Source organism: Geospiza fortis, unplaced genomic scaffold, assembly GCF_000277835.1.
Source record: "Geospiza fortis unplaced genomic scaffold, GeoFor_1.0 scaffold10, whole genome shotgun sequence".
Lineage (NCBI taxonomy): Eukaryota > Metazoa > Chordata > Aves > Passeriformes > Thraupidae > Geospiza > Geospiza fortis.
This window is the reverse complement of record NW_005054326.1, coordinates 915433-927128: the sequence shown is the minus strand read 5'-3', so window position 1 is coordinate 927128 and position 11696 is coordinate 915433. Positions and strand designations below refer to the sequence as shown.

General features: G+C 40.1%; 1 protein-coding gene across 1 annotated transcript; it reads left to right on the top strand.

Annotated features, from left to right (window-relative positions):
• The first annotated feature begins 555 nt into the window (after window positions 1–555).
• On the top strand, window positions 556–11349 carry CCDC77 (coiled-coil domain containing 77). Its single transcript, XM_031057026.1, has 10 exons — window positions 556–962; window positions 2132–2274; window positions 4064–4160; window positions 5472–5529; window positions 6275–6369; window positions 7285–7433; window positions 7766–8006; window positions 8859–8984; window positions 9070–9222; window positions 10977–11349. The coding sequence occupies exons 1-10, from the start codon at window positions 720–722 to the stop codon at window positions 11124–11126; spliced, it is 1455 nt and encodes a 484-aa protein (XP_030912886.1). The 5' UTR covers window positions 556–719; the 3' UTR covers window positions 11127–11349.
• The last annotated feature ends 347 nt before the right edge of the window (window positions 11350–11696 follow it).

The following is an 11696-nucleotide window of genomic DNA, read 5'->3' as shown; positions in this document are numbered from 1 at the left end:
TCTGCAGCTCTGTTTGCAAATTTGCTGCTTGTTTGAACAGATTAAATGTTTGAATGCACTAAATATTGTTTTGAGGAAAACTATGTAATTAAATATATCCTTGATTTGATTTATATAACGTTGACTTGCTTTCCATGTAGCACTTCAACATAAGATTCAAGAACTTGGCAGCTTCTATTTCAGTGTTGAGGGTGGGCAAGCTGTGTGGATAAGAACATCAACTACACCAGAAAGGAAAGCACATAGATTCCTAGACCTTAAATTATAATGGCTGGTGCATTGGCTAGCCTGAATTATCATCTTCATTCAGTGAGCTAGCTTTAGAAAGTGTTTTTATGTTTGGGTGTTCAATAGGGACTGGCATGGATTGTTTTCCTGTTTATTTCACAGTGGCTGCTGCTTCTAATTGAACAGCAATGGACTTCTTATCCCCTGAGTTTTTTCCTTCTATTCTTTTTCTTCTTTTTTCATAGTTATGCTCTGCAGATAATGTACAAGGCTTTGCTTCCATAACATCTTTTTTTTTCTCTTTTCCATGAGTTGGGCCCTCCTCCATAGTACAATACACCAGCAAACTGCTCTTTATCAAAGTTCTTGTTTCTCCTAAATGCCGTGATCTCCTGTTAATACCCAGAGAACAGTCAAGCTAATCTGTGTAAAAACTTAAAATCTTTTTAGCTGCTTTAGAAAGCGTTTTAATTTTCCGGACTGAGGTTTGCATGTCATCAGAGACTTGTTTCTGCAGGGTGCCCACCCCCCGTGCCTCCTCCAGATCTGCTGAGTCCCGGTGTCCGAGTCAGGAGGATTTCCCTCCCCTGCCATCCATCGGGGAGCGCTTGGCCCATCTGAACCCCTCCCACGAGCTCCTGGACTATTACCGCAAGAAGATCGCTGACTTCGATGAGGAACACGAGGAATTGGTGAAAAGGCTGGAGAAATACAAACAAACCTATGATGAACAGGTTAGGAAATGAGTTTTGGAACAATTATGGACTACATGCACAAGCTTAGTATTTTTATTCAGTTGAAAACTCAGCACAGAAGTCCTGGGATTTATCAGCAACATGGATTTTGGTGGTTGGTTTTAAGATCTAGCTGTCTGTCCTTTGTCAAATCAAACAGAAAAATGCCTGTAGGATGTTCTTCCAAAGTCATTATGGCTTGGTTATATCTTCACACTGGGAATTTGGCTTTTAATATTAAGGCCTGACTTTAGATGCTCATTTCTGATGTTGTCCAGCTTCTTTCCCTTGCTTCTTATATTGAAGGAATGCTCTTTTGTCCAACTTTAATAGGCTTTGACTTATGGCTATAATTTGTATCTACTGCAGTGGAATTCATAAGCTTGGCCATAAGCTGTTAAGTAGAAATCTAAAAATTTGCCTTTTAAGAGGAAGAAATCTTAAAGAATATATGCAAGATATGCAGTACCCTGATACAGGCTATAGCATGTGTCTGTATAGCAGTCATCTTTGTAGTTGTGGATGGTTCTTTGGGAATAAAGCAGTCACTTCTGAGGTGATTGAGGTGCCTCCTCAAGCACTGGCCATACTTGAAGCAGCCTGAAAATCCTTGGGGAAGTATGTACTGTACATCTTATTGTCATGTGGGAGAAAGAGGGGCAGGTTGCAAATAATGCTTTTTTTCATACAGAAATGGTTGGCAGCTTCCTATACCAGGTGGAAAAACCAAAACATAATAACTAGCTGGATTTCTCACTGCTAAACCATACAGATATTTTAGTGTTTGTTCTTCAGTGATTTATTTCAAAAGTAAATGCTGTTAGAGGCTTTGCTAGGTTTTTGTTGATGTCAGACTCCCCATACCTGCTCTGACCACCAGTGTGGAAATGCAACCACTGGAAACTGGAGACCCAAGCTGAGGCCTTATTTCACTGTTGTGTAGTGACAGTGATTCTCAGGGCTCTGAACTCCAGCTGAACCATTTTAAAAGAATTTTTTTCCAATTTTTCCAACACTGCCCTCATCTGGTCAAATATTATAAGAGAATAAAATAATTCCTGAGCTGGCTGTTCTATCCCAGTTCCAGACTCAGAGCACAAGCAGTTTGGAGTTTGTTAGTGTTGTCCAGTGCACTGTTCCATTTCAAGTCCCGTATTGTCTGCACTCAGCACCAGCTGCAGTGGGAAGTCCGGCACTTGGAGGAGGAGATTGGAGAGTTGCAGAAGGCTTTGAGTGACATGCAGGTGTACCTGTTCCAGGAGAAGGAGCAGGTCCTTCGCCTCTACTCGGAGAATGACCGTCTCAAACTCAGGTGGGCTGGCACCATGGTGTACTCTGATAAATCCCTTAGCCAGGATTTTTCTCCTGAGAAGCCTCAGAAAAGAAATGTAAACAATAATTATCTGATTGCTTGGAATGTGGTTTATTGCTTTGTTTAGTCTTCTAGTCTGACAAAGTTCCTCACAGAGGAGCACCCTTTATTGCTGGTTGGGGGTCTGTGTACAAGTTATGGACAGGACTGCTGGGAAAGTGCTTTGAGCTGTTTTATTTTCCAGCATCAGTCTCATTACATGGTTATGACAATGGGAAGATGCCAGCAGCTCACATCTCAGGCAGCAGACCAAGAACTCAATGTTACAACTGACTTTATAGGTTGTTTGACTAATCACAAAAAGCAAGAGCATATTGACAGTAGGTAGTTCTATCCAACCACTATAAGCACAAGTACCTTTAGTTAAAACAATGCTTGCTTATTTCAAATACAGTATTTGTTTGTGAGCCTTAAAACACAATGCACAAAGCTCTATTATTAAGCTTCAAACTTCCTAATATCTTGTTAGATAAACATTTCTGTAGCTTAGGGAGTTATTCTAAACAAGCATTAATACACAGACCATTGTTCTATTTGTCCTTACTTTTCTACTTTTTACATCATTTCTCTGCTGACCTATCTCATGGCTACTGCTTAGCTCTAATCACAGTTCTGCTGTCTCTGAGGCCTGCCTTTTGCAGCTTTCCCAAAACCCTCTGATTTTATGCTTTCCCACATGGTCTGGAGGTTGCTTACCAACAGGTGCATCTTTGATTGGTTCCATGTGAATTGTTTTTAATTAATGACCAATCCCAGTCCAGCTGTGTCACTCTCTGGTCAGTCACAGGTTTTTATTATTCATTCTTGTCAAGCCTTCTGATGTATCTTTTCTCTTTCTTTAGTATAGTTTTAGTATATGAGGATGGTGAGCCCCTGGAACAGGCTGCCAAGAGAAGCTGTGGATGCCCCATCCCTGGCAGTGTTCAAGGCCAGGTTAGATGGGTCTCTGAGAAACCTGGTTTAGTGGAAGGTTCCCAGCCTGTGGCAAGGGGCTTGAAACTAGATGATCTCTAAGGTCCCTTCCAACTCAAACCATTCTCTGAAATCAGAGTAGGATTAATGAGAAATAAACCCAGATCTTAAAATACCTTTCCCCCACACTTCACTTCTCCCAGCTCAGCTTCACTCATGAATTTCCTATGTCCTCCTCCTCCTGAGGAGCACAGAGAGGAAGGGAATGGGGATTGTGGTCAATTCATTGCATATTGTCTCTGCTACTTCTTCCTCCTCACTCTCTTTCTGTGCTCCAGCCTGAATTTTTCCATGCAAGATTTAAGAACTTAAGTCAAAATATGTGTTGGTGTGCTTTGACACTTCTCAGGAGTGTGATAAAAAGTCTGATACAGCCGTTAATGTAGTTTGCTTTAAAAACAATGGACACTTACAATCTGAGAGAATTTTAGGTGGTTCATAACTCTTAATGCAAATTCTTTTCACCATGTGCTATTGTATCAGCCTGCATAGTATTATCATACTTGAAAAGAGAAATGCTCTCCAATCTCAGCAAAATTAGTGGTGTTCTTGTATTGGCAACATCAGGAATGTCTCTGGGAGCTTGTTTTTAAAGCAGTACTCTCAGGAACTGCAACAGGGTGGAAAACTTTCAAGCATCAACAGGCAAAGTAAAAGGACAGTGTGTCACAATGTCATGATGTATTTTTAAAAAATCTGCTTCTATTTATATATTTCTATTGTATCTTTTTCTATCTTCACTTCCTTTGTATTCCAGGGAATTGGAGGACAGGAAAAAAATCCAACAACTCCTGGCTATACTGGGAGCAGATGAAGGAGAAATTACATATTTCCATAAGGAGCCTCCACATAAGGCAAGTTCCATTTTTCTGTAGATCTCCTCTTTGAATTTTAGCATGAGTATTTGTATCCCAGAGTCTGACCACAAACCAGATCTGTCCCTCAAGTCAAAGGTTGCTAAATGAGCCCAAAGCAAGAGGGGTCTGTAGCAACATCAGGGTTTAGTATAAATGCTGTAGTATAGGGGTAAGTAAGAGCAAGCACACTGAAAGTAGATCCTCTTAGCATCAGCCTCCTCCTGCCTTCAAAACATACCTCCAGCTCAGCCTCTGAAATGTCAGATCGGAGTCTAAAGTCATCTGGCAAATGGTTGTCAAGAACATGGCAAGAACACCACAAAAAGGAGGAAAAAAAAGTGCAGAAAATGGCCAGGCACAGTGTTTGAAGCTCAGCTATCTCAGAATGCCTGTCTCTTAGAGCTTCAGTAAAGAATATGTCAAGGTTGCTGCAGCACTTTCCTGGGCTGAAGATTGCTGAAGAACCATCCCCTCTAGACAACATTGTGTTGCATATTTCAGAAGTGATGTTGAATTGTTTAAATGGCAGCGCATATGATGTGCCATGTAGCTGAACCTAATCAGGAAAGTCATGAGTGAATTGGATGTACAGAGACTATGATGGGAATATAGGATTTCTTTTGGAATAAGGTGCAGAAAAAGGCTGAAATATGCTGCATTGTTCATGGTTGCTCTGCACTGCTCAAGCTCTTCAAAAATCTTGCAAAAGCTTTAAAATGCCTGGTTTAGGGTAGCTCTAAAATTAAGCCTATTATGTAATATCAACCTAAATTTAAGCATTGGGGTTATAACCTGCTCTTTCATGGCCTCCTTTTTTTTAGGTGGGTTTCAGTTCAACACTTGAGTTTCAGTCTTTTTATCACTTAGCTTCTATCTCAGGCTTGTTCAGTATCTCGAATGGATGTGCTGATAAATGAAGCTTCATGTTTCTCTGTCTTGCTGAGACAAGAAGGAGTATAAAAGGAGGAAATAACATCATCTTCACCTTCCTCTTCTCTCTGTTTCCAAAATGCTCTTTTTCCTGCTGGGGGTGCTGATTTTCATGCTAATGAAGCCATCAAAGGCAGAATTACTTCCCATTTGTTCTGGTGAAAAATGTAGAGGCAGTAATGGCAAAACTCAGCCATGATAAAGGAAACTTTTCAACATGGGCATTACACTTGTGAAATGTAATGTCTTCCTTGTCTTGTGGTAGAAGTCAGGTAATGCTGTTCTTTTGGATATCTCATTTTAACTTTGTAAGGTTTGTTCTTGGCCATTGCACCTTTGGGGAAATAGATACTCAGTGCATTTGTCTTGTTTCTGTAGGTTACTGTTCTGCAAAGGCCACCAGAGACCCAAGAACATGATGATGTTTCTAGCACAGGTACCACACCAAGCTGAGTAACAGCAGCTCAGCACCTTGCTTTTTTTTGTGTGTCTGTTTTCTGTATGCCAAAATAATGGCATACAGGAATGCATGTGAATGCTTTGGTAAATCTCCATTAAGTTCCCTAAATGTGTCTGTACATATCCATGCAGTACTCCTGGCTTCCCTTCATCATCCTTTAAAACAGCCTTAGCTGTCATGTCCCTGATGGGCTCAGCTAAGGAGGAGGCTGTGTGACCCTCATGTGGCTGGAACTGTGCAGGCACCTTTGCCACAGTCACTCCAGGCTGTCAGGTCCTGCTTGCCTTTCCTGCAGACAGTAGTGTGGCTCCCCAAATGCCTACATACTAACTTTCTCTTTTGAAATAATTGTTTCATTGAATTGACTGAAATTAGCCAACAAGCTCAGAACTCATTCAAGCCTTGATGTTTGTGCAGCTGTGACATCTGCCTATTCATCACTTTTTTCAAGAAGATATGTTAGGTTTTCTTTCTATATATGCCAACAAAATTAGGAGGGTGCCTAAATACTGCAGTATGATAGAGGGGATAAAGTATGTGATCCCCTGAAGTTCTAGAACTTTTCTTTCAGCTAACCCTCCTACAAGTCCTTGTGACTGTAGCAGTGAAAATCTTTCTGCAGTTCCTATAAGCCCACTACAACACAAATGTGTAATTCTTGGAAAAGTACTGCAAGTACATTGGAAAACCCTTTCCTATTTCAGTTAAATTTCTTCAATAGGGACGGAGAAGAGCGCTTCAAAAGCAGCAGCAAAAGTAGAGAAATTAAGAAGCTCTGAGAGAGACCAAAAAGATAATGACACACTTCTACTACAGGTAAAAACATTTGCTAAGTGATGGACATAATTGCTGGCTTACAGAAAATTACGATAAAAAATATTCTGTCTGCTTAAGATAAGAAGTAGATGCACCAGTTGTATAAATCCCTGCATCTTACTATGGATTCACATGTTGTCACAGTTTACTTAACTGTTTCTTTGCTGTGAATGTAAATTTATGAACTGATTCTGGAAGCCTTATGTAAGCAGATGTTCCAGTAATGTCAACTGAAATATATTGTTCTTAAGTACAGAATATGTAGTTGATGTTATCTCCCATAATTTGATAGCAGATATGAATTTACATTAAACCCACTGAAGATGTGCAGGGTTGGGTGTTTTGTGGAAGCTTGACAAAAGCAATGTGTTTGAGACACAGCAGCCCCACAAAGTGCACTGATACAATGAACTGTTCCCTTTTCTAGACTTCCCTAAAAGTTTAAGTATAGGTAGCATGACACAATGAAAGATAAAATGTGCAGAATCATGGATTGGGGAAGATGCCAGAAGCTGTATGCAAAGTATGAGGAAGGATGAATCAAACAAATAATGGATGAACTTGTACAGCAGATATTGATGGTGGCTGATTTTTTTTATTATTATTAATATTATTCAAGCAAAGGTACAGAGGTCTCTGCATATTCCACAGGATTTGTTAGATGTGTACGATTTAAATCTTAACAATATAAGAATATTAACAATTGAATGTTGCTCCTTATAGTATGCCTCTCTTGCCTACAGCATGACTTTTTAAAATGCTTTAGTTGTTTGAAATACTTAGCGTTAAAACAAAAGATTGAGAAATCAGAATTGCCAAAGGTGTTATCAGGTACAGTTTTTGCTGTAAATCCTGGAATTTAACAGGAGCAGAGCTGGTGTGAGGTCTTGCTCTGCAATGTCTTTGCTTGTGCAGGTGAAGGCCCTGCAGGCTCAGATAGAAGAACAGACACGATTGACCAAGGAACAGGTTGAGTCACTGCTTGAGGACAGGCGGATTCAGATGGAGGAAGCTGAGGTCCGGCACCAGAAGGACCAGGACAAGATCAAAGCTATAACAGAAAAGTGAGTGTGAGAGCATGACCATGATGTAGTCATGAGATGAGAGGGAGCAATAGAGATGTTATGACTTTCAGTGTGTTGCTTTCTGCAGCAGGCAGAAAAGCAAATTATGCAGCCATCTGGTAGTGTGTGTGGAAGATGAGTGGAATAATCTGCTTATTAAAAATCCTCTCTCACATTGGAAGAAGAGCACTTCTTTCATTAGATGAGAAGAGTTAAGCTCACATTTAGACCACGTGTCTTCTCCTGTGCTGCTTCCAGCTTGCAGTGATGACTGATGAAATTAAGGTAGGCACTAGGAAAGAAGTTAACTCCACTGGGATCCCTTTTTGCAGGCTCCATAAGACCCAAAATCTCTTATATGAGAGTACCCGGGACTTTCTCCAGCTCAAGTTTGATGCCAGAGCCAATGAGAAAGCATGGATGGCAGAGAAGGACAGTCTGTTGAGGAAACTTAGCAAAGATCTGGATCAACTTGCTTTCAGCACAGAGTCAGGACAAAAGAAGCAGACAGAGCTGAAGAAGATGCTTCAAGGAAGTGATGGAGCTTCAAAATCCCACAGCAAAGAAATAAAGGTAGTTTTTTTTGTCTTTGGTAGAGCACTCTTTAACAGTTTTTGACTAGAAAATTACAAGCACCTTGGCTTTGGCATAATACACAGTCACCAGCAGCAGTTTCAAAGTTGTACTGGATTGCCTTAAGTTACATTGTTGTTAGCAGTAATCTAAATAAAAAACTCCTTCTGCTTCAAAATCAGCATCACCTTCAAATTTCAGATAAAATGTATAGTTAGATTTATGGCAGCATATCACTGTCAGTTTCTTTTGTGCTCAGAAAAAATCCTAAATTCTGTAAGCTGTGTGATAAGTGGGGCCAAAAGTTTTTAACCTGCTGACTGCATGTGGCTCTCTGTTCCTGTAAGTGCTCTGAGCTAATGGTCTTAGAATGCAATGTCTGGTTCTTCCTTGATGCTCTCAGGAGAGAATGAGCCCTCTGAATTGATGTCTTCCAGGTCTTCTCTAGCAGTCTGAATTTTTCTTCCTCTTCCACTACACTTCCAGTGGGAAGCTGGGAGATCAGAATAAGGAACTGGAAAGTAAACAGGCAATAGGGAATTGTTTCCATCTAGCCCTGGATGCAGATGTCTCTGAAATGCAGTACTGGGCAAGCAGCTGCAAAAGGGGAGTTACAACATTAATTGAATGTTATTTTTAATGATGAGCAGTCATACAAAACTGGTAACTTAATCAAAGGTGTTGGTAATGGGACTGATGTTAGAATATTGTCCTCACATACTTATGAGCTCTAGTTCCAGTTAATTTTTATTTTTCCTGTCATATTGGCAGTGATATCACACTTGCTTGTCCAGGGCAGGGGAAGTTTTGTGAGCACAGTCTTGAATTAATTCTGTTTTTCCTATGTCCCAGTTACTGCAAGACAAGCTGGTGCAGGAGAAACACCTGTCACACATGTACAGAGAGCAGTGTGTCTCCCTGGAAGGGGAGGTGGCTAGGATCCGTGAGGAGAGAGATGCTGGCAAAGAACTCTTTCAGGTAATTAGTCTGTAATCATCTGCTGGCTGGGGGATGATCTTCCAGCATTTATTTTGTATGGCCTATTGAGTTTTCATCTCCACAGGAACGCTCAGAGAAGATGGGGAAGCGCCTGAAACTGATGACTCAGCGATGTGAAGCCTTGGAAAAACGTCGGAATCTGGAAGTAGAGGGCTTCAAGAATGACATCAAACAGCTTCAGCAGAAACTGAAAGATGTAGAGAAGAAGATTTATAAGGTAACAGCTAAGCCTTTCTGAGGCAGACTGTTGTGGGCTTATCCTATAGAGATATCTTCTCAATATTTAATGTAGTATTCTCCTAGGGTTAAGAAAATAATTCATTTTCTAAATGTGCCTTTAAATATCAGTATCTGACAAAACTTGCCTCCTCTGTATCTTACAAAGCAAAAAAGATTTGTCTTTATCAATTAAGCATCAAGTTTACCAAGAACTGTCCTTACTATACACTGTGTATTTTTGTTTCCACTCTCAAATTTCTTGTGATACCTGCAGCTCACTTAGCTATCTCAAAATTGCAAGGCAGTGCAATGATTTGATTCAGAAGTTTATCCTGCAAAGAAAATGAGTGTTTATTTTCTTTGTGAGAGCCACAGTGTTTGGTTCTGTTCCATTAAGAGGTTGATCATTGTCTTAAGTATTGTGAATACTGTTTATTACTTTAGTATGTAATTTGTGACTTTGCAAAAATCACTGCAGAAGCAGTGGCTGGAAGCTGTGTTCTCTGTAGTAGCTTCCAGGTGTGTAGATGAACATCAGAACAGCTTAAAGGGAAAGGCACAGCCTTGATGCTGCTTGGAGTTAAGGATTAGACATTTATCTATAATGTGCTTGAGAGAATGATCTTGGCATAGCTTAGACTCTCCTGCAGGAGTCTGGCAGTGCTACTGATTCATTCTTTTCCTGTACTTTTGATGCACAGTTCAGTTTATGCAGACTAATGCATTTATTTTGATTAAAGGCTTCAATTTGTTTGAGATTTTTTGGTTTTGGGTTTTTTTTAGTGGCCTGTGAGTTTTCCAACTGTATTCTTTAAGGACTATCAGCAGTATATGAACAAGGGGAAAAGTGTGTATGATGCCTTTACTGGAGACTTGTATGTTCTATATCTGTGGGTGTGCCCTTCATTGTATTCTCAATTTCTTAACACTGTTAACCACAAGAGGGCAGGGGAACAAAACACTTGCAAAAAGTCTCCAGAGTGATCATTCAATCCGTCTCATTGCTTGAGGTCAAGATGACTAAATTTCCTGATTTGCGTATTAACATTTTTGACTGAGAACTACATGATGACACAATAAGAAACCATAGTGGGTCAAGAGAGTAGAAGGATTTTAGAGCAGCTTCCCATGCTGTGCCCTTGAAAGTGGCAGGGCTGGCATGCTCTAGCCACTTGCAGGGTGACAGGAAATGTCAGCCCTGGCCAGCTTGCCATCAGGAATTCTGATTATCCAGCAGCCTTTGCTCAGCCCACTACAGGCACTGCCTGAGTCAAGGCTTTGGACTTGAACTGCTCTTGAATCCTGTGCAGTTCAGAGGGCAGCAGGTCAGCCACAGCAGTTAGAACACCTCTGGTTCCTGTAGCAAAAGATAAAATGTCATCTTATCTCCTAAGGTACTTAGAACTAGATATGAGTTCCTTGATAAATACTTTAATTTGCCCCTCTTTGTGTGTCTCTAAATAATCCAGGAACTAGAAAGGAGTCAACAGGCTATGAGTCAACATGGTTATATTCTATTAAGATTTCTTCCTTGCTAGTACTATAATACAACAACGTAATGTTATGAAAGCTTTGTTCTTTATTTTTGGTTCCAGAGCGCCTTTCTATTGGTGATGTGCTATTAACTTACACATCCCCTTTGCTGGCTACAAAGGGTCCCCTTTAGAGTTCTCTCCCTCATATACTTACCATAATGCTCCATAAATTGTGTTCTGTACAGCTTTGTTTTTCTTAATTTGTTTTTCTTTTTAGGTGGCTTTGAATTTGGCACCAGATGACCAGGATCTTGCAATTCTACGTGAGATCCGCCAAGGAAACAAACTAACACGTAAAATACAAGGAGAACTAAAAGACTTAAAAACAAAAATCTACATCTTAGAGGATGAACTACGGCACTGCTGAAGCTGAATTATTAGCTGGCATCCCAATTTTAGGAATAGGACATTGCTAGACTTCAATAGTCATATGAAAGAACAGCTCCTGCGTGTTTGTTTCCTGGCATCCATCAACAGAAATTTGAGGAAATCTGCTCTTGAGCCATTCCTAATGTACCAGATAATATTGCTGTTTGAGCTGAGAGATGACACCTGATAAAACTGACTTTAAAAGTACATGATGACTGATACATCAGGAGTGTGTGTGTGTGACTATGTCTTCATATCTGTGGTAGGGATCAGTGTATACTGTCCTTTGCCTTTATTTGGAGCATATTATAAATCACATACATGGTTATAATGAAATTAATAATCCTAGAAGGATCTAGGTGAAGATCTGAATTTTGACTGACATTTGTCTATGTGAGAAGCAGCTTTTAAAATAGTTCCAGCTTTTAAAATAGTTCCATGATTCCTGTTTTGGTGCTTAACACCTCAGGATGTAACTGTAAATTCTCATATAGAAAGTCTGTACTGAAATGTCTTACATTTGACTCCTGGACAGGATAACTATTTTAAAATGGCTACCATTCGCTTG